The sequence below is a fragment of the Pyrus communis genome, chromosome 2, assembly GCF_041283825.1.
Source record: "Pyrus communis isolate YQ-2024b chromosome 2, ASM4128382v1, whole genome shotgun sequence".
NCBI classification, from domain to species: Eukaryota; Viridiplantae; Streptophyta; class Magnoliopsida; order Rosales; family Rosaceae; genus Pyrus; species Pyrus communis.
In genome coordinates, this window is record NC_142566.1 from 19,103,727 (window position 1) to 19,131,458 (window position 27,732).

Sequence of the window (27,732 nt, forward strand, 5' to 3'; positions counted from 1 at the left end):
TGGGACTTAGCGCCTATACAGCCTAAGCGGATTTACATAAATTTATAATGTATATTATAAAATATGAGTATATGTGTATAATTTTAGGATTTTTTTTTTTTTGTTAATTTTGTAACATTTACTCACCTCATATATATTAATCATTTTTGGACTTTGCTTTTCATTTGAAAAACAATTGTACCTGGTTTCTCCCATTAAAAATAAATTTATTCCCTTGTGTTCACACACGTGGCAAAGTCAAACAAAAATCCTCTTCCTACTTTAATTTTTCACTCTTCCCATGGACTAGAATTTTCTCCCCTCCTCTCACATTCTCTATTTTATCTTTCTCTTTCTATAAAAAAAATTAATATAAGATGTTGACGTGGCTTAACCATGACCGTTCAAATAGGAGGGGAGGGAAAAAAAAAGGGAAGTGAACCCTACTCCATTCCCGTGAGCCCATGGCACAAAAACCCAAAACAACTATTTCTCCTTTATCTCTCTCTCTCTCTCTCTCATTTTCTCTCCCTTTTTTTTTTTTTTTTTTTTTTTCCTTTTTTTTTCCAGAAACCTCTAGCAAGCAGCCATAGTTTGCGATGTAGATGCCAGATGCGAGGTGTGAGATGCGAGATGCGATGCGGGAGTTGGAAACTTGGAGTTGCAGATGCGATGAGAGTTTGAGGCGGCGAGAGTTGCAGAACCTTCGATGGTGGCCAGAGTTGCAAAGCACCTTGTGCGATGGCAAGAATTTCAAATAGCCTAGAGCATCGCCTAGTGTCGTCTGGACCGCCTAGAGAGCCTAGGCGGCCGCTTAGGTCCTCGCCGATTTTTAAAATGATTTGCCCCAAATCCTAACGGGCTTCCACCGCCGAACGCCTAGGCAGCTGCTAGAATGATTTTAGAACACTGGTATTTGGTACAATATGAAGAGATAGAGAAATAGAAGAGATTCAAACTCACTCCGGTCTTTGGCATCAGACCAAAAATGTATTGGAACAAAATTAGAAAAATCCGGCATCTCACTGACCTTGAGGTTCACAATGAAGGTGCCTTGAATGAGCTTATGTATTTGCACCTAAGATGTAAAGACTCTGAGGTGCACGTAGAAAATGTGTAGGTAGAAAAAGTAATGTGTTTGTTGAGAGTGTGAGGTTATGTGAGGTGTTAATATATAACAAGCTTTTCATATCGGAACGGTTCATTATCTTTATCATCATCTACAGATCATTTCTAGAAAAGTTCGCATTTGAGAACATTTAGCTATCCATATATGTAAAACAAATTGACACTTAAAATAAGTAACATTTTCATGATAAACCGTTAATTGTACACTTAAAATAAGTAACATTTTCATGATAAACCGTTAATTGTTTTGACTTGTATAAAATAAAGGAAAACTAATGAAAAGTCCAAAAAAACTTCCCTTTTTATGAAAAGTCTTTTTTAAAGGTATAATGAATAGTACCAGAGAAAGTATAAATGTGATTTTATATTAAAAGTTAATGGTACCGGAAGTGTTTTATTAAACCTTCCTAAAAATAAACTATTCCGAATATTATAGCAATGATCATGTTAATATGAACGCGATGTAATCTAAGTAAAGGCCAAACACATACGGTCACCTGCAAAAGAAACTTTCCAGATCAAAAGGTGAATGTGACATAATTCAATGATAACATGATGACAGCAATTCATCTTTCTTGGTGAGTCACAATAAATACTATCAAAATACCATAAGAAAGTGATAACTTCGGAATTATTAACACTAGCTTACTTAAAAATGTAATCCCACAACCACAAATACTGTTCACAATGAAGGTGTCTTGAATGAGCTTATGTATTTGCACCTAAGATGTAAAGACTCTGGGGTGCACGTAGAAAATGTGTAAGTAGAAAACGTAACGTGTTTTTTGAGAGTGTGAGGTTATTTGAGGTGTTAATATATAACAAGCCTTTCATATCGGAATGATTCATTATCTTTATCATCATCTACACATCATTTCTAGAGAAGTTCGCATTTGAGAACATTTAATTATCCATATATGTAAAACAAATTGACATTTATAATAAGTAACATCCTCATGATAAACCGTTAATTGCTTTGACTTGTATAAAAATAAACTATTTCGAATATTAGAGCCATGATCATGTTAATGTGAACGTGATGTAATTAAAGTAAAGGCCAAACACATATGGTCTCCTGCAAAAGAAACTTTCTAGATCAAAAGGTGAATGTGACATAATTCAATGATAATAGGATAACAGCAATTCATCATTCTTGGTGAGTCACAATAAATACTATAAAATACCATAAGAAAGGGATAACTTTGGAATTATAAACACTAGCTTACTTAAAAATGTAATCTCACAACCACAAATACTGTTCAACCACGATTTTATTTATTTTTAAAAGGGGAACAATTGGTGGTAAATCACAGTTATCCATCATTTTCGGGGGCCGAGAAGACTCACAGAGGCCTCCCTGACCACAAGTATGGATTTCACATTAGCAGCATGTTTCAAACCTGAGATCTCCAGTTTTTAGTTTTAAGGAAGCCTTGTAATCCATCATTTACTACTAAACTACCAGCTCATTGTTAATGTTCAACCAGGATTAAATCAATATACATTTTACCATGAACTTCACATGCTTGATCATGTCATCTCCACTGGTCTTCTGGTTCTAGTACTGGTCTTCTGTTAATTATTGAGACAACTAACAATCTGGCTTTTATGCGGTCGAGTGGACCGTTGGCACAAACTTTCCCATAAAACGACACTGCTTTTAACATCTTTCAATGAATGGTACCAAATTTTTGAAGACTAATATTCATAATGTTTTCCCACACCAGCATCAGCTTCTACGTGAGCGAATCTTCGAAGAAGATTAACAAAAAAAATAAAAAATAAAAATAAATAAAAATCAACTTGCACCAATATGCGTTATGGAAAATAGTAATGACACACTTTTTCTTTCCTCTTATAAACATTTTTTTTTTTAATTTTTAAATTCTATTTGTTGATTTTGTTGACATTGGCGGAGCCATATTAAGGGTTATCTTTGGCTATAGCCTAGGTAGCTTTTGATAGAAAATAAAATTGAGAATTGTTATTGGTACTTTAAAATTTTCATTCTACACTCTAAACTTTCTATATTTAGAAAGCAAAATACACTTGTGAGGAGTGTAGAATGAGATTTTTGGAGTGACAATACCACTTCCCATAAAATTTACATGTAATTTTTATTCATTTTCGAATGTAGCCTACATATATTTAGTCATTGATTGGAATTCTTTCAATTTAATTATATATACAGTTTAAAAACATCTCTTTTTCTTACTTTTTTTCTTATCGTTTCTTGTACATTTACAAGTTTGAATTTATTTGAATAACGAAAATTCTTGGCTAACCTCGTGAATATTTTCTTAAACTAGCTGATACTATGAAAAAACATTAATATGTTTCTTTGTTTATATAGATTTAAATCTATAAACTAGTTCACCCGATGAAAAATTCCTAGCTCTACTATTGTTTGTTGAATTATTCAATTCAGAAGTTTTTAATGAAAAAACAAGTGTATCAGAAAAAGAAAAAAAAAGGAAAAAAAGAAAAAAAGATATGGGTTTATCATTTCTCTACGTCATTACAAAAACGTGGTGTTTAGGAAGATGATGTAACAACTTAGACGTCATCCGGTACTTGACAAATACATAAAGTAGCATTAATAAGTATTAATAATTAGAGAGATGTTATTAGTATTTCAAAAATCTTATTCTACATTTCTCACAAGTGTATTTTTTTTTTCTAATTATAAAAAGTTTGGAGTGTAAAATGCGATTTTTTAGAGTGCCAATAATAATTCCCAATAATTACTACTCTTTATTTATCAATTGGATTTTATGAGGGAATTTTAACTTTTGGTATATTAGAGCAAGTTTTCTTATCAGTGAATCTTAACGGTCACACTTGCTCTACGTTATCCTATTTGTATTATTTATGTGTTAGGCTTTAAAATTCACCTCATATTAGAGTGCCTGTGTTAAGAATAAATCGCACGTTGAGGAGAATCTTTATATAAACTTATAGGTAAGTTAAGCTGCTTTCCATATTACTAATTAATTTTATGGCAGAACCTTAATTTTTTTTTTAATTCCATGCAATTAATGAATACTAATATGTACACTTATGGAAGACTCTGACCAAACCGATTGAACTATATTGAAGGTGTTGACTAGTCGCCCAAGAGCGCACCAACACAGCATTGGCCGCCATGGCTGCTACCAGTAAGAAGAGTGCTTGGGTTCTTGCTATAAATAGCATACTCGATCTGTGTACACTTCACACAACAAGCTTCCTTCACAATCACAATTGCTCATATTATATCTAAGCGACAGAGAAGGTCTGATTTTTCACAAAAATATTTCGATTTCGACAAGATCTTTAATTCGAGTTATAACAATGTCGACTGGTTTGACAAAGAGAAGGATGGTGACAGTACTAAGCATTGATGGTGGTGGCATTAGAGGCATAATTCCCAGCACCCTCCTCGCCTTTCTTGAATCCAAGCTTCAGGTACTTTACGATTCTGCTCGATAGCCATTTCAATTGTCAGTTTTTATTTTCAGTTACGGTCTTACAATATTGTGAACGTCATTAATTTGTGCATATGGTATAGGAATTGGATGGGCCTGCTGCAAGAATCGCGGATTATTTTGACATAATTGCCGGAACAAGCACCGGTGGTCTTGTCACCACCATGCTTGCAGCTCCTAACAAAGACAACCGACCCATGTACGAAGCAAAGGACATCAACAACTTCTATTTGGATCACACCCCAAAGATTTTCCCTCAGAATAGGTTCGTGTTCTATAACAACTTAACACAAAATTGTTTCGTATCAATTTACAGTATTGTAGTACGTAGGACGTAGCAAGTACGGATTTGGTAATGTCACAACACATGATCCCGCGTATCCGAACAAATCAATCAGCTCACTCAAATCGACTTACTATGGGGACATACATACATACATACATACATACATATGTATATATATATATATATATATATATATATAAACATAGGTTTATTTGAAATTTGCAGTCGTAATAACTTCTTGACATCACTAACAAGTATGGTTGGTGCTGTCATGGGACCAAAATATGATGGAAAGTACCTGCGAACATTGACGAAGGAGCTGCTTGGCGACCTCACTCTTAAACAAACCCTAACCACTGTGATTATTCCAACTTTTGATATTAAGCACCTTCAGCCTGTGCTCTTCTCAACCATCGATGTAAGACAGCAACAATGAATAAGCCGTAATTTTACTCAATTTTTGGGGATTGCTGTTGCTACTTGTGTAGGTATTCTTATATAGTTTTAAATCCATGGCACAGGCAAAAGAAAGTCCATTGAAAAATGCTAAGCTTTCGGATATCTGCATCAGTACCTCTGCTGCTCCCACTTTTCTCCCCGCTCATTACTTCGAGGTCAATGATAACGAGGGAAGAACCCGAACTTTTGATCTCATCGATGGTGGGGTTGCTGCCAACAATCCTGTATGTACTTAATTTGATAATCTACCCTCAATTGATATGCATTTTAATCATAAGTTATGAAAATAACATGTTAGACTGTCAGAAAAAAAATTAGAAACTAATTAATGCACTAAGGAAATTAATTAAATCGACGGTCATATGCAGACGATGACGGCCATAAGCCACATAAACGGAGAGATATTGAAGCATAACTCAGAGCCGATGGATGCTACCAGGTTGCTAGTGCTATCATTGGGCACAGGCGCAGCCAAGAATGAAGCGAAGTACAATGCAGCCAACGCCTCCAAATGGGGTTTGATCAATTGGGTCTTTGACAATGGGAGCACACCTTTGGTAGACATTTTCGGGGATGCAAGTTCCGACATGGTTGATTTTCATGTCTCCACCCTCTTCCAATCCGTTCACGCCAAGGACAACTATCTTCGTATTCAGGTACATTTTATAAGCAGTTCATGATCTTCGTCAAATATATATGTACTGTGGTCAGTAAATATGGTATAAAAGCAACTTTTAAATTTTATGGTTGCAAGCATGATCATGCTAATTCTTTCCTAATGTGTAAAAATTATAGGATGACACGTTGATTGGTGAGGAGGCATCAGTGGACATTGCAACGGAGAAAAATCTGAAAAGGCTTGTTGAAATCGGAAAGGTGTTGTTGAAGAAGCCGGTGTCACGGGTGAATTTGGATACCGGAAGGTATGAGGAATCCAATGGAGAAGGTACCTATGAAGAAGCACTGATTGAGTTTGCCAAAAGGCTCTCGGAAGGAAAGAAGCTTAGGCAAAACAGTTAACTGAAAGTGCAAAAGATTGCAATATGATTATATCTTATTAAACCTTGTTGTTTACTTTGTGATGATCATGTTCATCAATTCCACTGTGAATCTTGATTGAAAAATAAAGAATATTGAATAAGAAATTGGAGTTTTGGGATCAAATCTGTTGATGATTTTGAATGGGATGATCTGTATTACTTGTCTTTGTTTGGAACATCCAACATGCTAAATAGATAAGTGCATATATATTACGATTCAATAAACTTTGGGTAAGGACCAACCGACAAGGACCTCAACTTATCCTATATGTATATGATTATATCATCATAGATTAAAGGACCAACTACCTCTCGTCACTACTTGATTAAAGGTATTATGTCACATCCCAGCTTGGTACCCCACCACATTTCGAGTTCGACTCTGTCGTAGCACGATATTGTCTGCTTTGGGCCCCGACCACGTCCTCACAGTTTTGTTTATGGAAACTCAAACGATAACTTCTCAATGAGTCACCTATCTTGGGATTGCTCTCGCGCGAACTCACTTAACTTCGGAGTTCCTACATAACTCAAAGCCAGTGAGCTCCTAAAAGGCCTCGTGCTAGGTAGAGATAAGAATATACGTATAAGTCTTACATGATCCACTCCCCTGGGCAATGTGAGATCTTACAATCCACTCCCCTTAGGGGCCCGACGTCCTCGTTGGCACACATCTGGCCAGGGATTGGCTCTGATACCAAATTGTCAGATCCCGGCTTGGGCCCCCACCACATCCCAGGCTCGACTCCGCCGTAGCACGATATTGTCCGCTTTGGGCCTCGACCATGCCCTCACGATTTTGTTACTGGGAACTCATATGAGAACTTCCCAGTGGGTCACCCATCCTGTGATTGCTCTCGTGCAGAGTTCCTGTGGAACCTGAAGCCAGTGAGCTCCCAAAAGGCCTCGTGGTAGGTAGAGATGAGAATATACATATAAGGCTTACATGATCCACTCCCTTGGATGATGTGAGATCTTACATATTATGGGATGTGGACAAATAAGTTTCTGAAAATCAACTTATATATGAAATGGTCAATGGCTGCATTATCGGACAAATGCGACACCTATAAAATTATAATTTCTATAAATTCGCACATCCACAAAGATTAAGACACGATTAAATATTTAAAAACTAATTTTCATAACCTGAAAATTTTTGTTCTTAACTGGGAGAAATAGAGACTTATTGTGGATATCTTCGATCGTCGACGGTGAGAGTAGAAAAAAAGAAAGAAGATTTGGATATGGGGGAGAAGAAGTTTTGGAATTTGGAGGAGAAAAAAAAACGTTGGGAATTGGAGAAGAAGATGAGGAAGAGAGGAAATGAGGAGAGAAAGGTGCAGATCTGGGATTTTAATGAATCATGTGAATCCTTGAGCGACAAAGCCTTCGTCATCTAAAGTTCCATCTTTGTCGCCTTTCTTTTTTACTATTATTGTCTCACAAACCTTTTCAAAGACTTTGTGCGACGAAGCCTAAAAGTAGTTCTCATGCACTTATTCAAGGGCAACAGAGTGCTTTGTCGCGCAATAAATTTGTTTGCCAAGAAAAATATGACGCCAGATTCTTATTTTACCACAAAATTTTTTCATAGTTTGCGCGACAAAACTCTTCGTCACCCAAAGTTTTGTTTATTTATTTTTTTTTTCCATGAACATTTGCCGCAACAACACACATTGTTTGCCACGCAAAGCATACTTGGACGACAAATAACATAAGTGGTCGCCTTCATAAGGGTAAGGTTTCAGCACAAAAAGATTACGCCCCCTATCTTTATCTCTCTACCCGGAGCCTTCCTATAGAGTTATATCCCTTGCCTTGCCTTGCCCCCCATTGAGAAATAGAACTGACTAATCCTAAGGCAAGCGGTCGAGAAACTCAACGCCACTATTCTTGAACAACTTGGAGTTGGGCCTTCTTTTCACACTATTATGGATACAAAAATAATGGAAAAAATTGAATTCAATTGTCAACTGTTCCTATCAAAATCGGAAATTGGATTGATTATGGGAAAAATTGAATTCAATTGTCAACCGTTTCTATCAGAATCAAAAATAGGATTGATTATGGATTCGAGCTGTAGCACATAGTGAAGTCCGTTAGAATTCAAGTTTATGATCATACCCAATTGTTACTTTTATTTCTACTTGTTGGATATGATCAGATAAATTCGTACAATATATATGCTCCCTTCCAGAAACGAGATTTACAGAAAAAATTGCTCAAAGCACGCACCGTGGCGAATATGTTAAAAACAAGTTTCGGATGCCAATCATTTCTTATGGTTTTCATTTGCCCTAACCTACCATTCAACTCTTCAGTGTTTGCATTGAATATAATTAAGGGCCAATAATAGAATGAGTTATTCAAACACGAACAGATTTTTGAAAAAAAGAAAAAAAATCAAATACGAACAGATAAAATAACATAATTAATTTTAAAATTTTAGAAATCAAATTATGTGATATCGGGCAAAAGATCCAGAATCTTAGATGTAAGATATGTATTAGATTCAGATCGATCCGAATACTGACAGATGAACACAGTCACAGGATTGACATCAAACGTCACGTGTATTTTCACACAAAAGGGTAGAATTCCCCCAATTTTTCTTTCCAGTAAAATGCTGGTTGAATGCAATGTCCCGGATTCTGTTATAAAATTCATGACGGGAAAAAAATCGACTTGATTAAATTTATTTAGGCAATACAAAATCAATTAAATAATTAGGTATTTTGATACAACCATCACAACTTTGGTGCTTTATCTGGAAAAATTGTAATCTATCAATACATGTGATGAGTTCATTTTTGCTCAATGGGATTTTAATATTTCAGGAAGTTATAAACAGGTCATATTGGGCTTTAGTCTCTAATCTATATATCATATTTATCAATAACCTTTGAAGCTATATTTTTTTTGTATTTTTAGATGATTGTGAATGGATTTGAACGTATGCCCTTGAATTTGATGCTTAATTTGTCTATAGTATTTTTCCGATGAGTCAGGAAAAATGGCAAGGGTGTAACTAGCATTACCCCAGCAATACAAAGCATGCAAGAAGCTCCTGTATAATTTTGAAGAGTTGAAGGGATTAAACTATTCTCCACGTTCGATCATCAACTAGGATTAATTAAGAAATAAAAACTAAAATAAAAGGCAATAACTAAGCATCATCTGCAGTACTCCAACAATAATGCATCAATAATGCGTTATTATTTATGTGAGAGAGATCAGTAACCTTGGGTTGGAACGTCGTGTCTCGTTGACATACGAGGTTGAAACGACAAAATAACATGAAGTATTATATCATTATTTAATTAATTACGTAGCTATCAACCAAGTGATCGATCATGATTGGAAGTTATGATCTAAATTAGTCCCCATGCAACTAAAGCGTGAAGAGCATGGTATGTAGAAAGACAATTTTTTTTTTCAATAGAAATGTCTCGAAGACGTTGACCACATTATTAAAGGCGTGGCCTAGCAAAATATAGTTGGCCATGGGGTTTTTGCTATAAATTAACACAAGAAGTAAACTGTTTACACAATCATAATTCATATCTAGCTGATTACTGATATTAATTTTACTAAATCTGAATCTGAAAATGTCCACTTGTATGACAAAGAGAAAGACAGTGACAGTTCTAAGCATCGATGGAGGTGGCATTAAAGGTCTAATTCCCAGCACCCTCCTCTCTTTTCTTGAATCCAAGCTTCAGGTACTTTACATGTATGTTTGATAACCGTTTCAGTTTTCAGTTTTTAGTTACTGGCTTATAATCTTGTGTAATTATCTGTGCATATGGAGTAGGATTTGGATGGGCCTGATGCAAGAATTGCAGATTATTTCAACATAATTGCTGGAACAAGCACCGGTGGTCTTATCACCGCCATGCTTACAGCTCCCAACAAAGACAATCGGCCCATGTACCAAGCAAAGGACATCACCACCTTCTATTTAAATCACTGCCCTAAGATTTTCCCTCAGAACAGGTCAGTGAGATCTATATATAACAACTTAACAAACCAAGGGAAAAGATTGTTACCGGGTAACATGTAAAAGGTTATTACATACTTGATACTCAACACCAACGATATCTATAACAGCTTATTAGTCGTCACCCATTTCGATTGGTTTTAGGTTGAATATTCACATTTAACTAGTACCAGGGTATACTTATGTGTCAACCACATGTTCTCTCGTGTTAACCAATGCCTGTTAAAAAGTGTGTTATAGGCTCAAAAGATGCCACGCGTGAAGTGATGGTTCACGTTGGGAGCGTGATCACACTTTGGAGAACGGAGTTCTTGCATTTCCAGTGCTTAAAAGATTTTCAACCTTTCAGTTTGCTAGTTGGTTTTGAGTCTCACATAAATTCATATATTAATTTTTCTTGATTAGTGTAAATTTATAATCTGGAATCTGCAGAGGAAAAAACTTGTTGACATCAATAAAAAGTTTGGTTGGCGCTGTCATGGGGCCAAAATATGACGGCAAGTACCTGCGCACATTGTTGAGTGGTCTGCTTGGTGACCTCACTCTCAAAGACACTCTAACTAATGTGCTTATTCCATCTTTCGATATCAAGTACCTTCAGCCTGTCGTCTTCTCCACCATTGATGTAAGTTTACATTTTGCACCAGTATTCAGGTCCAGCTTTTGTGCTACGTAGACATAATGTTACTAATTAAGTGTTTGAACTGTTAGATTTGATTTTTTATAACTGTTTGCTTTTTATTTTAAATCTAAGTCATTTATTTTTCGCACGACTCAGTGGTATGGACCATTGAAGAAAAATTGTTTACTATATATAGTTTAGCAACCTAGTTATGTTTTCTTATAGTGAGGTGTAAATTTTTGGTATAGGCAAAAGATCATCCTTTGAAAAATGCTAAGCTCTCGGATACCTGTGTAAGTACCTCTGCTGCTCCTACCTATCTCCCTGCACACTACTTCGACGTCAAGGATGACGAGGGAAGGACTCGCACTTTTGATCTCGTTGATGGAGGGGTTGCTGCAAACAATCCTGTAAGTAGTTATCTATTTTCTAGTCAGATACATATTACATGTTTTAAGATCAATAAATTGATTAAGTAACCTAACATGTGTGAATGTCTAACAAAACCAACATATATAAGCTATTCAGTTTTTTTTCAAAACAGCTTATCAGTTTTTTAAATCTGCTAAGTTAATCCATAATCATCAATCATGTATAGACAATGATGGCCATAAGTCACATAAATAGAGAGATGTTGAGGAAAGGCTCGGATCCGATGGATGCGAAGAGGTTGTTAGTGCTATCGTTGGGCACAGGCACCGCCAAGTTCGAAGAGAAGTACAATGCAGCCACGGCCTCCAAATGGGGTTTGATCAATTGGGTCTTGCACAATGGGAACACACCTTTGGTAGACATTTTCAGCGATGCGAGTTCTGATATGGTTGACATTCATGTCTCCACCCTCTTCCAATGCGTCCACGCCAAGCACAACTATCTACGTATTCAGGTACATTAATTTTAACGTGGTACATGCCATCTCCATTAAGGTTATGCAGCAAGTAAATATGGTTAAAACAACAAAATTTTGAAATTTGATGTTTGATTTTACGTTTGCAAGCATGATGATGCTAATAATTTCTTAACGCTGCGACAATTATAGGATGACTCATTGACCGGTGATGAAGCATCAGTAGATATAGCAACGGAGAAGAATCTTATGAGACTTATAGAGATCGGGAATGCGTTGTTGAAGAAGCCAGTTTCACGGGTGCAGTTAGATACCGGAAGGTATGAGAAACCTGAGGGAGAAGAGGGTACCTATGAAGAAGCACTGATCGATTTTGCCAAAAGGTTATCAGAAGTAAAGAAGACTGCAGTATAGAGATTGCAGATGTTAATAATTTGTTTTTATGTTTGTCACGTTCATCAACTCAACTGTGAATCCTTGATAAAAAAATAAAGAATAGTCATGTTTATTGGAGTTTTAGCATCACATCAACCGATGGTTTTGATTGGGATATAAAGGGCGACTTCTCTAAATGAAGAGTCCAACATATACCAAATTATGATTACTTCATCATGTGACTTAGCTCGAATTTGTTCCCGAATCTTTGACTAAAAAATATATTAAACTCCTCGATAGTTGTGTTAAATTTTAGTCATCAAATAATTAGCTTGATGGTATTATGGAAAAAGGGCTTGATATGGCATCTTAATTGTTAAAGATAAATGAGATTCAGAATTATAAACAGATAAAAATACATTTTTTTGGGTAAACCACAAAGTGCTATTAGACCATCTCCAATGGTTGGGCTAAAAACTAAATTTTTTAGCCCGGAAAATTTAGCTTTTAGCCTCGAAACAATTTTTATGGTCTAACCGTTCTAGCCTAAAATTTTAGCCCGGGATTATTAAAGAATAAACTTAAGCTATTTTTTTGTTAAATTAATTTAAAAAAAAATAAATAAATATGTAGACTATCGTAAATTAATTTTATGAACATTTTAATCTAAAAAAATTTAAATTCCGATAAATATTGGGTGGAGTCCACCCCGATTTCTGGGCTAAATTTTGGGGGGAATTTGGCATTGGTTTAACATTTAGCATTTAGCCCAAAATTTCCCCTTGGGTTGGAGTGGGTTTGGGGGGAAATTTTGGGGGGTAATTTGGCTTTTAGCCCACCATTGAAGTTGGTCTTATGGGAAATGACAATGAGGTAATTTTATTAAATAGGATAGAATATAACATGTCAAGGGGGGATATAAAGCCTAACCTTAACCATAATAATAGTCATAACAAACAAAACCTCCAAAAGCCAATATAAGATATAACAAGGCCAACAAAAGATAATATATCTAAATCGGTAGTGTAGAAACCCCACATAATCACGATTATAATACAACAAATAAAATCAGGAGAAGAATCTCACCAAATAAGATCAGTAGAAGAGGAAACATAATCTGCAAGGGCATCAGCAACTTGATTACCTTCCCCATAAATGTCAGAAGATCGGAAATGCATTTGAGAAATTCTATGCAAGCAATTCCTCCACTCCACCCTTAATTGCCAAGGACCCAATTGTGGATTGCGCAAGAAGTCAAGAACCAAAGCAGAATCGACTTCCAACCAACTAAACTTTCAAACCCAAACTGAAAGCAATGGACAAAAGAATAAGTACGGTACGGATATAAGTCTCAAGTAGTGGGCAAAAGAATAAAATTAAGTTGTGCGCAAAAGAATAAGTATGCGATAATTGTGTTACTAGAGATGAATCCTAGAAGGGTGTATTTATACTAGTTGAGGATGAGACCTTTTAAGATAATAGAATTCTTATTAAACAAACAGAATCCCAGAGGATATCTAGGGATCGATATTGCATTCACTTAGGAATGTGATTACTTGCGGCCCACGCAAAGTCTTAGATTTTAAGGACTCCAAGATTATAGGAAACTTGTTGATTCCTTCCTAGATAGGTTTCTGTATTTTGCGGAACAAACATAGTCAATCTCAGCAAAGTCGTCAGACTTCACCTCTGATTAAGGAACTGTATGATAGTGGCATCGCTACTCCGCTTATTCAGCTCCGCTGCAGAGGCTGTCAAGTCCATGACCGAACTTCTAACGTATTTCGATCCACCTTACTCCGACATTGGAAAATCATGGTCCAGCAAAGGCAGTGCGGCGTTTTCTAGTATCATAGGCCGCCTTGAACGACCGTGACGCTGATGTCCAGCACATTTTCCATCATTTACATCCATATCAAATTTTGGCCATGTCGCGCAAACTTGTAGCTGTAGACATGCAAAAGCAGCGACATCATTGCCCCACATTCCCACAATGGTAGCAATAATCCGGCATATCTTCATATTCTAACCCAATTTCTATTGATTCTCCACTGCTACGTATGCTTGATCAACAACTGCAAAGGTGGGTTGGTCCGTAGATAAATCTACATCAACCAAAACGCCAGCAAAAAGTCCAAATTTCCTTTCGAAAGTGTTGACATCAATCTTACGGGCACTCCAATGCCACTGGCCACTTCGAAGAGAGTTCTTGGCTCCCAAAATTCCACACCAAGATCCCAGAAACGTACCCAAACCAAACATTTGCGTTGATATTCCCTTGGTTCGCTGGGGAAACTTCGGTGACCACCATGGTTGTGGGTTGCAAGTTGTGAAAGTCCCCCCAACCTCTGTTTTCCAGAAAAAAAAAAAAAAAAAAAAACCACTTTTGGGTTACAAGTTGAATGCAAATTCAATCATTATTCACGACTGAAAAAAATTTGTTTAAACTCAAATTTTCCAGACTATACAAAGAAAGGGATATTGATTCATTTTATCAGTCAGTGCCCTTGTGATTAATTATAAACCAGTTATTTGTATATTATAGTATAGGAAGATGACGATGTTAATTAATTAGAAGCATATATATAGATCAGGTTGATCGATCATTATTAGGCGTATTGGTCTTCCATTAATTATTTTTGAAAACTAACTTATCGACACAATTGTAGGATTAAGCAGCTTTCCGAGAAAAGAGATCGATGGTTTACCAACTCTCAACAAATTGTTTTAATACAAAACATGTATGAAACCCTAGCTGTACTATAATATTTTGAAGACTTTGAAGTCATGATAACAACTTCTTCATATGTAGCTTCAACCAGCTTGCACGCTTATTTATTTTTATTTATTTAATTTTTATTTTTTATAAAGACATCAACTTGCAAGAGTAAAAAGAATAATTATGTACTGAGATAATGGTTTCTTGGAAGCTAATAACATATTCAACTGGCCATGACAATGAACCAATTAAATCTTCTGTGTCACAATAACATTGTCTAATAACTAAGTATTAAAGTGATGTTGCTTATATGAAACCTAATCATGTGAGAATACAGTTGCCTTAAAGCTCTTAAAGCTCTTGGGTTAGTAAGTTTCCCCATCCACCATAGTTGGTAGCTAATAACCAAATGTATATAACAAAATGAAAGAACCAGACACTATGGTAGCTAATAACCAAATGTATATAACAAAATGAAAGAACCAGACACTATCTGATAATATCATATTATAATAAATTTATGATCTTTAGATAAACTGAATTTAGAGTTTAACCGTTGATGTCTATTTTTCTTTCTTGAAGGCTATATACATAGAGATTACAAGTTGACTGGGCATACAAAGAATCCTTTGTAGTAAGTAAAGGGTAATATTAGGAACACAAAATTTGTAGATAAAATTTTGGAAATTAAAGAACATGAAAATTGATTATTGATTTATTACTTAATCGTTGATAAACGTGCTCATTCTTATCGGTGACTGTAATAATTACAAGGGTTAGCTTACACCAGCCAAACACGGTAATAACTAATAACATTAGAAAAGAGAATTGTTATTGACATTCCAAATTTCTCATTCTACACTCCAAATTTTCTATATTTAAGAAGAAAAATACACTTATGAAGAGTGTAGAATGAGATTTTTAGAGTGTCAATAATACTTCCCTTGGAAAATTCTCCCTTAGTCAAGAAATTTTTCCTTGTTCTGGGAACTCCCCTCATGCATGACAGATGGAATACCGAACCAACAAGCATATGACACGTGGCTATATGCTTTTACACAGAATTTTTTTTCTTGCTCTTTTTATTGAAAATTAATTCATTCTTTATTATTTTTATTAAAATTTATTCTGAAACTTCATCTTCTTCGACTTTTAATCATCGTTGAAATTGGCTACTGGCACCTTAACATTCACGGTCTGATTTGAACTTAAACACTCCACCATTTTCTTCACCGTCAATCCCAATTCCGTCGGCTGTGCAATCCCCCAACATCGACACCTTCAGAGCCTCCATCGCCTAATCAACGACGAGATCTTGTCGTCCATCAACTTCCCCACCCTCCTCACCAGCCTAAAACGGACAGCACCGGATCGCCTCGCCCTTCACAGCCTTCATCTTGCTCACATGCTCTCTGTCAAGTCCTCGGTCAAGTTGTCTACCATGCGCAACACCAACAAGGGCTTGAACCCGGCAAAGAAAAAGGATTTTGTATGTTTAGGAGTTGGGCGAATCTGCAATCTACCATGAAAGAAGATGAACAGATTGAGAAATTAATGGAGAAACTTTTTTTTTTTCTTTTTCCCACACATGATTTTATTAATAGACTTATCTCGAACAAAACAAAAACAAGGGCATGAAATTTAATAAAAAAACAGATTTGCCACATGTCAGATATTTATTGGGTAGGTACTCCAGCTGTCTCACGCACCGTGCACTCGGAAAAATTTCTCCCATTAGTCAGTCGTGCGGTTGACGACAAAACCTAAGTCTTTAATTAAAAGTTAAACCCTCATGAACTTTAATAAAGAGGATTGAAACGAGCAGACATTAGACATTGACCAAACCATGAATGACTGAATCCAAGTCATCCTAGCCACCTAGGAGCACCTAACATACAGTCAGAAATGATGGACCGCGCGCCATGGCTGGTATTTATGGAATAACATAAAAATATTGCAACAGGGTTCTTGCTATAAAAAAGCATAAATGAGCTGTTGTAAGCTTCAGAATTTAACCTTTTTTCACAATCATATATAGTTCATATATATTGCAATAATGTCGACTGGTTTGGCAAAGAGAAAGATGGTGACAGTGCTAAGCATCGATGGAGGTGGCATTCGGGGCATAATTCCCGGTACCCTCCTAGCCTTTCTTGAATTGAAGCTTCAGGTACGTATAGAGCACAATATTTACATACGCATATTTATATTAGCATGCCTCAAAGCGCTAATTGGCTAGTAAGTTAATATGGTGCTAATTACTTGTTTCAAGGGACTTGATAACATCATTTCATGATTCATACCGCTTAGTGCTTGCGCTTCTATATATATTAGTAGCCTTCACTTCTTGTCTTCCATACTTAACATATAATTTAGTGTTATGATTTTTTTTTCATGCAATATAGCAACTGGATGGCCCCAGTGCAAGAATTGCAGATTATTTCGACATAATTGCCGGAACAAGCACCGGCGGCCTTGTCACCACCATGCTTACAGCTCCCAACAAAGACAATCGACCCATGTACGAAGCAAAGGACATCAACAACTTCTACTTAGATCACACTCCTAAGATTTTCCCTCAAAAAAGGTTATCATTTCGAAATTTTATCTCCGTTAATTATAAGACACGTTTACAGTTAAAAGCTCATAAAACAGAGAATTTATGTAAACTACTGGACAAGGATCCGAATTTGGGTGCAAAGAGAGCATACTGCCCTATCCAACTTGGTCAAGCCAAAATCTCCGAGTAAAAATATATTAATATTGCTAATTGGTCTGATGTTTGCAGTCGGAATGACTTCATGACATCAATAACAAGCATGGTTGGTGCGGTGAAGGGGCCAAAATATGATGGGAAGTACCTGCGGGCATTGACAAAAGGGCTGCTTGGTGACCTCACTCTCAAACAAACCCTAACCAATGTGGTTATTCCAGCTTTTGATATCAATTACCTTCAGCCTGTGATCTTCTCAACCATCGATGTATGATGAAAAATATTTTGTGGCCTCAAACAATACGCCGAAGCCATGATTTTACTCAAATTATTTTGGGATTACATTTTGTTATTTAATTCTACTGTCTTATTATGTGCTAATTATGTATCCTCTTACACTATGGTACAGGCAAAAGAAAAAAGTGAAAAAAATGCTAAGCTTTCGGATATCTGCGTCAGTACCTCTGCTGCTCCCACCTTTCTCCCGGCACATTACTTCGAGGTCAAGGATAACGAGGGAAAAACTCGACCATTTAATCTTGTCGATGGTGGTGTTGCTGCAAACAATCCTGTAAGTATAGTTTAATGTTCTCTTACGAGATAAGTGAACTTATATAGGAACATGGCGTGTCAGACTATTTGACAAAAGAACGTAGGTACATTTGATTTTGGATCAATTGCAATGAACTATGGAATTAATTATTTCAATGTACACAGACGATGATGGCCATAAGCCATATCAACAGAGAGATGTTGAAGAACAATTCGGAGCCAATGTACGCAACGAGGTTGCAAGTGTTGTCGTTGGGCACCGGCTCAGCTAAACATGAAGGGAAGTACGATGCAGCTAGGGCTTCCAGATGGGGTTTGCTCAATTGGATGTTTGACAATGGGAGCACACCTTTGGTAGACATTTTTGGTGATGCAAGTTCTGATATGGTTGACTTTCATGTGTCCACCCTCTTCGACTCCCTTCAGGTCAAGGACAACTATCTACGTATTCAGGTACTATTTGGACCCCGTTCGCTAATTATTTTACTGACCACATCTCTAATAGAGGCAGCACATCTAATGTAGTTATCAAAGCGACCAGTAAATTTGGTACAACTAGCATTATGTTAACTTTGTGTTGTGAAAATTATAGGAAGACTCATTGATCGGCGATGAAGCATCAGTTGATATAGCGACTGAGAAGAATCTAAGGAGGCTCGTGGAGATTGGGGAGGCACTATTGAAGAAGCAAGTGTCACGAGTGCAATTCGATACTGGAAGGTATAAGACATCGGAGGGAGAGGGTACCTACGAAGACGCATTAACCATTTTTGCTAAAACACTCTCGGCGGGAAGGAAGCTCAATAAAACAACTCAAAGTCCAATAGAAATAGCAATATCTAATTAATTTTACTTTGAGTAATTCACAATTTGTCATTTTAGGTTTTCGTTCAATTTCAATGTTTACGTCTTTCAATTTTATACAATAACTCAATATTTCATATCAATGTGAAACAACATCTCTTTTCTCTTTAATTCCTCGGTTAACAACTTATGTGGTTATAGCAAGCCCTACAAAATTCGTGCCCCATAGATTAAACAAAAATTTAAAAATAAATTTCATTATTAAAGAAATAAATTTGAGTTATTTAGTATTACGGTCTAGTAATATTCATCTTTACTTATAAGTAAGAGGTATTAAATTCGATTATCACAAAAAACGAATTTAAATCATATTATTGTTGACCTAATGTTAGCCCATTCGATCTCTTCTTCAACGTCGTGACGAGCAACTCTGCCACCAATTACAATCCAGAAATTTAAATTAAAAAAAAAAAACTTTTGTTTGGCGCAATTTTTTCTTAAAATTTATCGATTCGAATCCAACTCTCTTCTACTTCCCAAAAAGTGGCGTGTTCCGCCTCTGGCACCGCCACCAACGTCATGCTCGCCATCTTCAAGAAGAAGACGACCCAAATCGACTTCTACTGCTCCTTTTTCAACTACAATATCGCCTTCAACTACTCCGAGCGTGAAGCCCAGAACTTCAAATACCCACATTTGACATCCCCGGAGGCACCTGCACCCTTTAACGTTGTTGTTGCATCTGCCCCCAAACCCGACTCGCTGTTATCTGGCCGATCAAAAACCACCACAGTACAAACACGCGTGACTCCTCTGCTTGAACCGTGGTCGTCTTCAACCTGGAGATCGCCATTCTCTACTGCTCCGTTGTTGTACCTGTTGTTTGCCGTTATTGACCAATGTGCCGACCAGCTGCGGGTCACCCGCATTGAAACCCATAAATCCTACGAAGTCGGCTGATATAATTTCATCTGCTTTTTTTTTTCCTTTGTAAGAAGAAATTCTATGGTTTTGAAATATATTAAGTGAAGTGACACTATCAAATGATTAGGTGAAAGTTAACTAGATGATTAGGTGAACTGACATTTGTAAATGATATAAGGAGGCAGATTCTCTGTCCTCCCACTTCTCGTGTCCTTCTGTACCTTCCTGTTTTTTTGTGTGGTCATGGTTAAGTCACGTTAACATTTTATATTGTTTTTTTTTATAGAGATAATAAGACAAAAATGAATGGTAATATAAAATGTTGACATGCTGGAAGTGTGCGAGAGTAGATACACGATAATGCACTCATAGATGCTAATTTAATTCTACTATTGCCTCTGACAGAACTTAGCTTGTTTCAAAAAGTAAATGTAATAAAAAGTTCTAAGATCAATGAAGATTTGGACACACTTTTCTACATAAAAGTCCCAATCAATATTCCAATAAAATTAGAAATTGTTAATTCTAAGTCATAAGTATGATGGTTCATCTTTAGCGGTTCTACCACCGAGAAACATAAGCGTTAACCTACTAAGAAAGTCTGAATCCGAATTGACTTGTCACATCAATCAACAATCACTATGCATCGTCAAAATCTCCATCGAGAAGTGTCATCTAGCCTTCGAAATAAGGTGATGACTGTTGGCTTTAGGTCAATGAATAAGATGGTTCGTTTCAAACGGTTCTAATCGTGAAAAATAAAATAAAATAAAAGCAATATTCCGTCATGTTGCCATACCAACTTAACAATGTGGTGGTATCCGCGGTAAGATTTTTGGGATATGATGCCAAAAGTATACGTCCTCGAATTTACAGTACTACTAACCAACTCTACGACACGAACTAAAAGGTCTTCACAGTTTCCTCGACACTCATAACAATCTAACAGTGAGGTATCATCCCGCATTTCGATTCTAATGTCTACCTATGGAAGTGATCGAGAGGTGGTTAGTCAAAGGGTTTTCATTTACCTAGATAAGTGATAGGGTGAAAACAACAATCATGAGTTTACCGTCCTATTGCAAAGCTTATTCCTAAGCTTCCATGATCCTAATTTATTCGGCTCAAGCGAAGTAGTTCATTGATCCTAGGAGGATTTGATGATTGCTTTTTGGATTTCTACAACTCCTAGGATATGACAACTTACATTCGCAAGCCTATTCTCACCCATTTAATAAGTACAACTACGAAAGCAAAAATCTGGGAATAGCGTTGATTGAAAAATCTCAATGCTAGAAAAAGACCTTGCTTAATATCTACTTTCAAAAAGACTTCATCGACAATCGATCTTCCTCCTAAAGATTCAACATGAACACAAGTATGCTTGAAGATATTAGTGCTAATAGGGACCAAAAAATAATTATCCCTCAGATGATATTCCGCGAAATGTTACTAAGAAATCAAGACTAACTAAGATTTCCAATCTCTAAAGGATCAAAACTAACGGCGGTAGGACAATGATAGAATTATTTGGTAATATCTCTGGCGATACATGATTATCAAAACATTTACTTAGGCCATCAACTTGCCTCACTTTTATACCTTTCCTCCACAAGGAAAATCTTCGTTTCAATTCTAAGGACAACCGCCAAAATGATTTTATAAAATGTCGTCAAGACCACAAAATTGTCCAAAACTGAAGAAAAGTTAACATATTTTTCCATATTCGACGAGGTGGCATCATTCGAACGTCAAACACAAAAACCAAGAGTGCTCACATCACGCGTGTGATGAACACAATACTGCCCAACATATGCTCTGATACCAAACTGACACACCCCGAACCAGAAAGTCCACTTGGACCCTGAGTCGAGCTGTGTTGGCCGACACCTGGACGGTGACGAAGCCATAAAATGTGATAAGAGTGTAGAAAAAGTGAATAAATTTGAATCTAAAAGTGTCTAAGTACCAGAGTGCGCTATGAGTGGGAGCGAACCCATTTCACACGCGATGTCAGAGCATAAGTAAGGTACAGTAGTGTGGGTAAGAATCATACCCTCATAAATATCCATCAATACTAAGATTCGCCATATATTCTTGTCGATACAAACTCAGCAGCTAAAACCTGGAGGGCACCAAACAGAAGGTGTGAATAAGTAATAAAACCAAGCTTCCCAAAGTTATTACCTCTCTAAAAGTAATGCCCCTAAATGTAGAACCCGTATCGTTTTCCATAAGACAGTACAACATATATACATATATCCAAACCATACTCAGAAATGACCAAAACCACGGTTTGCCATCAACTCCATCATACCTTAATAAGTAGGCCAAATGAACTAAATCAATACAAAGTGATATATCAGTCAGAGTCATCTAAAATGACATGTACAACTTATCCATATCTCATCAATCATGGCTAGCATATAAGTCGGAGTCACCTATAGTGACCTGTACGACTTATCCATATCTCATCAATCCTGGCTAGCATATAAGTCGGAGTCACCTATAGTGACCTGTACGACTTATCCATATCTCATCAATCATATAAGTCGAAGTCACCTATAGTGACCTGTACGACTTATCCATATCTCATTAATCATGGCTAGCATATAAGTCGGAGTCACCTATAGTGACCTGTACGACTTATCCATATCTCATCAATCATGGCTAGCCAATAGCTCAATAAGTATACCTGCACACGAGTCGGAACCACCTAAAGTGGTCTGTACGACAGGACTGGGTGTCAATAAATACGCTCAAGTGCTACGATCACGTGAAGACTGGGCGAATAATCGCGGGTCACCTACAAGTCGGAACCACCTAAAGTGGTCTGTACGACAGGACTGTGCACCTACCTTGAATCCAAGGTGAGCGTAAGGTGCGGGAGGTGAACATCACGTGAAAGACTGTGCCCTGGCCACGGGCGGGAGCACTAACACCGGGGTGCAGGTTTATGAGCTATACTATATCTCAACACAATCGTACTCACTACCATCACTAACATCAACATGTACTCACCTGAAGCTTACCTGAATGTCCTGCGTCCACATTTGCACTTGAAAGCATTCCCAATAATTATATGCAAGTATAATACATATGAAGATACCATGATGCAATCTAACACTCAACCATGTTGTAGCATTTTCAATTATAAACTATATAGTGTGAAATGTACAATCAATAACGCTCTACTCCCGAACTACTTATTTTCAAGGATAATTATCCATAAAAACCCAATTAACACTAATTAACTAACTAATTCACAAAACTAAAACTTGTCTTTATCAATTTCCTTCGCATTACTCAATTTTCCAAATAAGGCTTTTGTCTCAAATATTTTATGGCTGCATCTAACGTCTCGTTAGACTGCCTACGTACCCTAGACAGGGATCAAGCCATTCGTAGTTCATATAGTACTTCAAGCATTCACAATAATTATATATGAAAGTAATATGCCTAATCAATTTAAAAGTGCCGATAGAACTCTCAACAATATGTACGATAAAAAGGAAAAGATCCACTCACCAGGAGTCCACGCTATGATTCTCTAGTGCACGCATCGAGGCGTCCTGAATGATTGGTCCCTATGACCAATTATCAAATCACATCTCGGAACTCTTATCCGTAGAATATGTAATTCACATAAAACACAACCTCAACGACATTCTAAAATAGTTTGAGACCCATTGACCACAAGTCAACCGTCGATCAAAGATCGACGGTAGGGTTTACAACCCTGTATAACTTGACCCGGAAGATCCGCATATCAGATTTCCAATCCGCAACTCCCAACGATCCACAATATGTTTCTAGAATAACATATTAAAATTTCATTACGATCCAACGGTCAGATCTCCGCCAATTGCCTAAAACAAGTGGTCGTGAACATTTATTTTACTAACTTACAAATCCAATTCAGGAAGATCCGTAAGTCGGATTCCCGATTCATAAATTCCTATGATCTTTAAATATTACGTATTATAATGTATCCAATTTTGGTGACGATCCAACGGTCGGATCATCGATTCACATTTTTATCAAGTAACGTTTCGTAACGAATTTAGGTTCCAACTATCAACCTACGTCATTCAAATGACAAAACTGAATTCAAGACATTTGACATAGATTAAAAATATCATTGGCGGCCCACTGGCCACGCGCCGCCGCACGCGCCTCCGCGGGTGGCGGTCGGCCGCCCCGACTCGCCGGAAAATTCAACTATTTCCAAAAATTCTCAAACTTCACATAAATGAAGATCTCAGTGAGTGTAGAAACTTTCATACCTGTCACGAAGTCCAAAAGTGGACGGAAGATGGTCAATTTTGCCCACAAAGCCGGCGGGTGCCTAAAACTTCCCGACGTCGATTCGTCGTCTACGGTGGTCCAACGGGGTCAAGGTTGGTTGGGTTTTTCTCCTGGGATGATGGGCTAGAATGCCCAAGTGGTGGCATCGGCCATCGCTTTGCCGATTTGCCGGAAAATCGAAAAGGGTGGCCAGAGCACCATTGATTTTCGTCAACTTTCGTGGCCTCAAACCGCCTCATACCATGGTTAATCAAGGTGGTTCTTGGGTGGGTTTTGTAGAGGGGAATGAGAGCTTCAAGATGGTGGTGGTGGCATCCAAAAACTCCACCGAAGTTGGCCGGAATCGGCCTTGGAAGATGGACTCGCGGTGGTGCGGGTATGGGTGCACGGGAAGCTTTTCCCCTTTTTTTTTTTTTTTTCTTTTCTTTTCTTCTTTCCTTTTTATTGGCAGCAAACTTTTCTTCTTCTTCTAATTGGTTCCTTGTCCCTTTAATTTAATTGGTCCACTAATCCCACAAGGTGGGAATTCAAATATTTAAATAACCAATTTCAAACGTCCATAACTATACCGTTATAATCTGGACTCGCAAACGGCTTTCGCCTATACGTTCGTACCAATGAGTACTACGAGGATATGTTAAAAGAATAAGTCCCACATCTCTCAAGTCGATGGTCAACGGAAGTCAAAGTCCTTGCCTCTAGGGCAATTTCGTAAATTCACGCTTTTAAAATAAAATAAAAACGTAAAATTTGGAACGGGTTATTACAAAGAACTTTGGAGTATAATTAATAATATTTTAATTATTTTATAAATAAAATCCTTTTTTATTATTTTATAAAAAAAATCCTTTTTTATTATTTTATAAAAAAAATTAATAATATTTTAATACGAATTGATTAGACTCTTGCCCAGCTTATTTTTTAGGAATGAGATGCACTTGACCAATTACTGTTCATTGTAGTCAATTACTATTCATTTGGGTGGAGTAAATGGACTTTGGGCCATCTCATTTTTTCAGGGGTGGATTTGCTTTAAGGAGACCAAAGTTTTTAAACCAAACTTGTAAACCAAATGATGTGATTGTTGATGATTGGATTATTACTTAACCGTTGATAACGTGCTAATTTCCTTTTGGTAACACATCATTTGATTTGCATATTTAGTAACATCTAATGTAAAAGTTTACTAGAATTCATTACTAGAAATTTCTCCTCTGAATTTTAATTGACCAATTTCTAGTAATGAATTGAGATGAGTAAGTAAATTTTATTTGTATTTGAGTCTTGAATTGAAATAGGTGAACCGAGGCAATCATGAGAATCAAATCACAAGGAAGGTTAATTAAATGGCATCACAACTGAACATGTTGTTGAAATAGGTGGACCAGGACAATCACTGCAAATTATTATTAATACTCTTAAGGCTTTAATAAATATAAAAAGCTCAATTTAAAAATAAAAATAATGTTTAAATAAATAAATAAAGCATTGACGTAGTTGGAGGATGGTGGCCGAATGAGAGTGTGAAGGTAGGGCTCATATGGGGTCAACAACCGTGCATGGGAGACGAAGGTGGATATCGACGTATGGACGACGTATCCATGGAGATAACAATGACGTATCTATGGAGAAACGAAACGGAATTCGATGGCAGATGGGAAACAGTGTTGTGAAGATTTCTTAAGAGAGGTAGGTAGAATGGTTGGTTGCTCGGGGTATTCATGGTGGTTGGGGTGTGGGCTTGGGTCGGTTCGGGAATTGTGGTGCCTGGGATTAGAGTGGACAGTGGAGCCTCAAGGAGGTATGAGGCGGGAGGCTTTCAATCCTTTTTGTTGTGAGTTGTTTTTCTAATTTTTTTTTGTTTGATGGAAAAATAAATTCATTCAAAGAGAGAAACAACGATTACAATCGCTACCAGTACAATCGAAGAGAAATGCATTTTTAGCTGTAGTGGGTAAAGTCCTATCCCAAATAAAAGTATCATGAATAGAGTGCTCTAAGCTAGTAATGGCATCAACAAGAAAATTTGCCTCCCGAAAGACATGAGTCTAAGATATAGAAGAAAATGATCGTGCAAGCAATCTGATGTCCTTGATAATAGTCTTCAATCGCCAAGGCGTTCTGCACTTGTTTAAAATAGAATCGATAACAAGCTTGGAATCCCCTTCAACACATATATCCTTAAAACCTTTGACTTTTGCAAACTTCAACGTATCACGTAAGGCAAGAGCTTCAGCAATAGATATAGTATTCTCTCCAAGATTGCGCGTCCCAGCAACAATAGGAGACCCATCATGATCTTTGATGACAAAACCTGCAGCCGCTTGAGATTCCACCACTGAACCGTCAAAATTAATTTTCAGCCATGGCGCACGAGGGGCTTTCCACTTAATAATCTAAGAACATCTATGAACAACATCAAAATTATGAATTGATCTTGAGCTTTTATTAGTGTTGTAGTACTCACTACCAACTGTAGTAGCCACCATTGGAACTCTAGCAAGGTGGACCTTACAATTTCAAAAAATCAAATTGTTTCTATCATTCCATATTTGCCAACAAATAAGGAGAGCCTTACTAAGATCAGACAATTCCGTCTCATAATTAGCATTCAATTGAGATAACCAATCAATTAAATCCAACCCGACACCAACAGGGCTAGTGCTAGAGAATATTTGCCAAACTTCTTGAGCATAGATACATCTAACAAAAAGATGTTGTTGATCTTCTTCATCAGTATTACAAAAAGGACAAACAAGATTAGTATTAGGAAAGAACTTATGCAATCTCACTCGTGTTTGGAGTCTCCCACAGAAGAGAAGCCAACAAAACATTTTTATCTTTTGAGGTATTAATAGTTTCCACATTTTATTCAACAAAACAGCTGAAGGTGTACTCTTTGGTGCTCAACTTGCAACCAAGTTGCTGACTTAACAGCGAATTCACCATTAGTAGACAGACCCCAAATAAACTCATATTGTCTTTCATGCAAAGGAAGAGGAATACTGCAAATCTTTCTTACAATATCAATGCCCAAAATACTTATTAATAAGGTCTTGTTTCAACTAAAGTTAGCAATAAAATCACAAACTCTCACATTCCAATAAATACACTCTTTGGGATTCAGGTAAGAGATGGAAAAGAAAGAAAGGAAAAACCCAGTTATGGGTCCAGAATTGAATATCTTTGCCATTTTCCACAATCCATCTCATACCTTTTAAAAGAATATCCCTAGAATTCAGGACACCTCTCCAAGCCTAAGAATGATGTTGTTTTGCTTTAGTATTAAACAAACTCTCGTTTCTTAAATATTTTTGCTTGACAATTTGAACCCACCAATTATCTTTATTAGTAATAACCTTCTAAGCAAGTTTCGCTAAGGAAGCGTTATTAAAATGGTCAGCTCTTCTTATACCAAGACCACCCATAGATTTAAGAGTACAAACATCTTTCCAGGCCACGGGGGCCATTTTAGTTTCCTTACCCCAAAGAAAAATTCTACACTC

General features: G+C 36.8%; 3 protein-coding genes across 3 annotated transcripts; all 3 read left to right on the forward strand.

Moving 5' to 3' along the window:
- The first annotated feature begins 4,208 nt into the window (after positions 1-4,208).
- On the forward strand, positions 4,209-6,483 carry LOC137748379 (patatin-like protein 2). Its single transcript, XM_068488526.2, has 6 exons — positions 4,209-4,554; positions 4,658-4,839; positions 5,086-5,278; positions 5,382-5,543; positions 5,688-5,975; positions 6,115-6,483. Exons 1-6 carry the CDS (start codon positions 4,441-4,443, stop codon positions 6,337-6,339), a joined length of 1,164 nt encoding a protein of 387 aa, XP_068344627.2. The 5' UTR covers positions 4,209-4,440; the 3' UTR covers positions 6,340-6,483.
- A 3,375-nt stretch (positions 6,484-9,858) lies between these two features.
- Positions 9,859-12,358, forward strand: LOC137747843 (patatin-like protein 2). The gene is made up of 6 exons (XM_068487984.2): positions 9,859-10,084; positions 10,177-10,358; positions 10,795-10,987; positions 11,233-11,394; positions 11,583-11,870; positions 12,024-12,358. The coding sequence occupies exons 1-6, from the start codon at positions 9,971-9,973 to the stop codon at positions 12,243-12,245; spliced, it is 1,161 nt and encodes a 386-aa protein (XP_068344085.2). The 5' UTR covers positions 9,859-9,970; the 3' UTR covers positions 12,246-12,358.
- Positions 12,359-16,935: 4,577 nt separating this feature from the next.
- LOC137747842 (patatin-like protein 2) lies at positions 16,936-19,110 on the forward strand. Its single transcript, XM_068487983.2, has 6 exons — positions 16,936-17,095; positions 17,331-17,512; positions 17,714-17,906; positions 18,048-18,209; positions 18,356-18,643; positions 18,783-19,110. Exons 1-6 carry the CDS (start codon positions 16,982-16,984, stop codon positions 19,035-19,037), a joined length of 1,194 nt encoding a protein of 397 aa, XP_068344084.2. The 5' UTR covers positions 16,936-16,981; the 3' UTR covers positions 19,038-19,110.
- The last annotated feature ends 8,622 nt before the right edge of the window (positions 19,111-27,732 follow it).

Excerpts from the sequence above, each read along its gene's own strand:
- LOC137747843 (XM_068487984.2), top strand. The coding sequence starts at position 9,971 with ATGTCCACTTGTATGACAAAGAGAAAGACAGTGACAGTTCTAAGCATC. Across the intron at positions 10,085-10,176 it reads TTCTTGAATCCAAGCTTCAG|GATTTGGATGGGCCTGATGC; the intron begins GTACTTTACATG and ends CATATGGAGTAG. Across the intron at positions 11,395-11,582 it reads GGGTTGCTGCAAACAATCCT|ACAATGATGGCCATAAGTCA; the intron begins GTAAGTAGTTAT and ends AATCATGTATAG.
- LOC137748379 (XM_068488526.2), top strand. The coding sequence starts at position 4,441 with ATGTCGACTGGTTTGACAAAGAGAAGGATGGTGACAGTACTAAGCATT. Across the intron at positions 5,279-5,381 it reads TGCTCTTCTCAACCATCGAT|GCAAAAGAAAGTCCATTGAA; the intron begins GTAAGACAGCAA and ends TCCATGGCACAG. Across the intron at positions 5,544-5,687 it reads GGGTTGCTGCCAACAATCCT|ACGATGACGGCCATAAGCCA; the intron begins GTATGTACTTAA and ends GGTCATATGCAG.
- LOC137747842 (XM_068487983.2), top strand. The coding sequence starts at position 16,982 with ATGTCGACTGGTTTGGCAAAGAGAAAGATGGTGACAGTGCTAAGCATC. Across the intron at positions 17,513-17,713 it reads AAGATTTTCCCTCAAAAAAG|TCGGAATGACTTCATGACAT; the intron begins GTTATCATTTCG and ends TGATGTTTGCAG. Across the intron at positions 18,644-18,782 it reads ACAACTATCTACGTATTCAG|GAAGACTCATTGATCGGCGA; the intron begins GTACTATTTGGA and ends TGAAAATTATAG.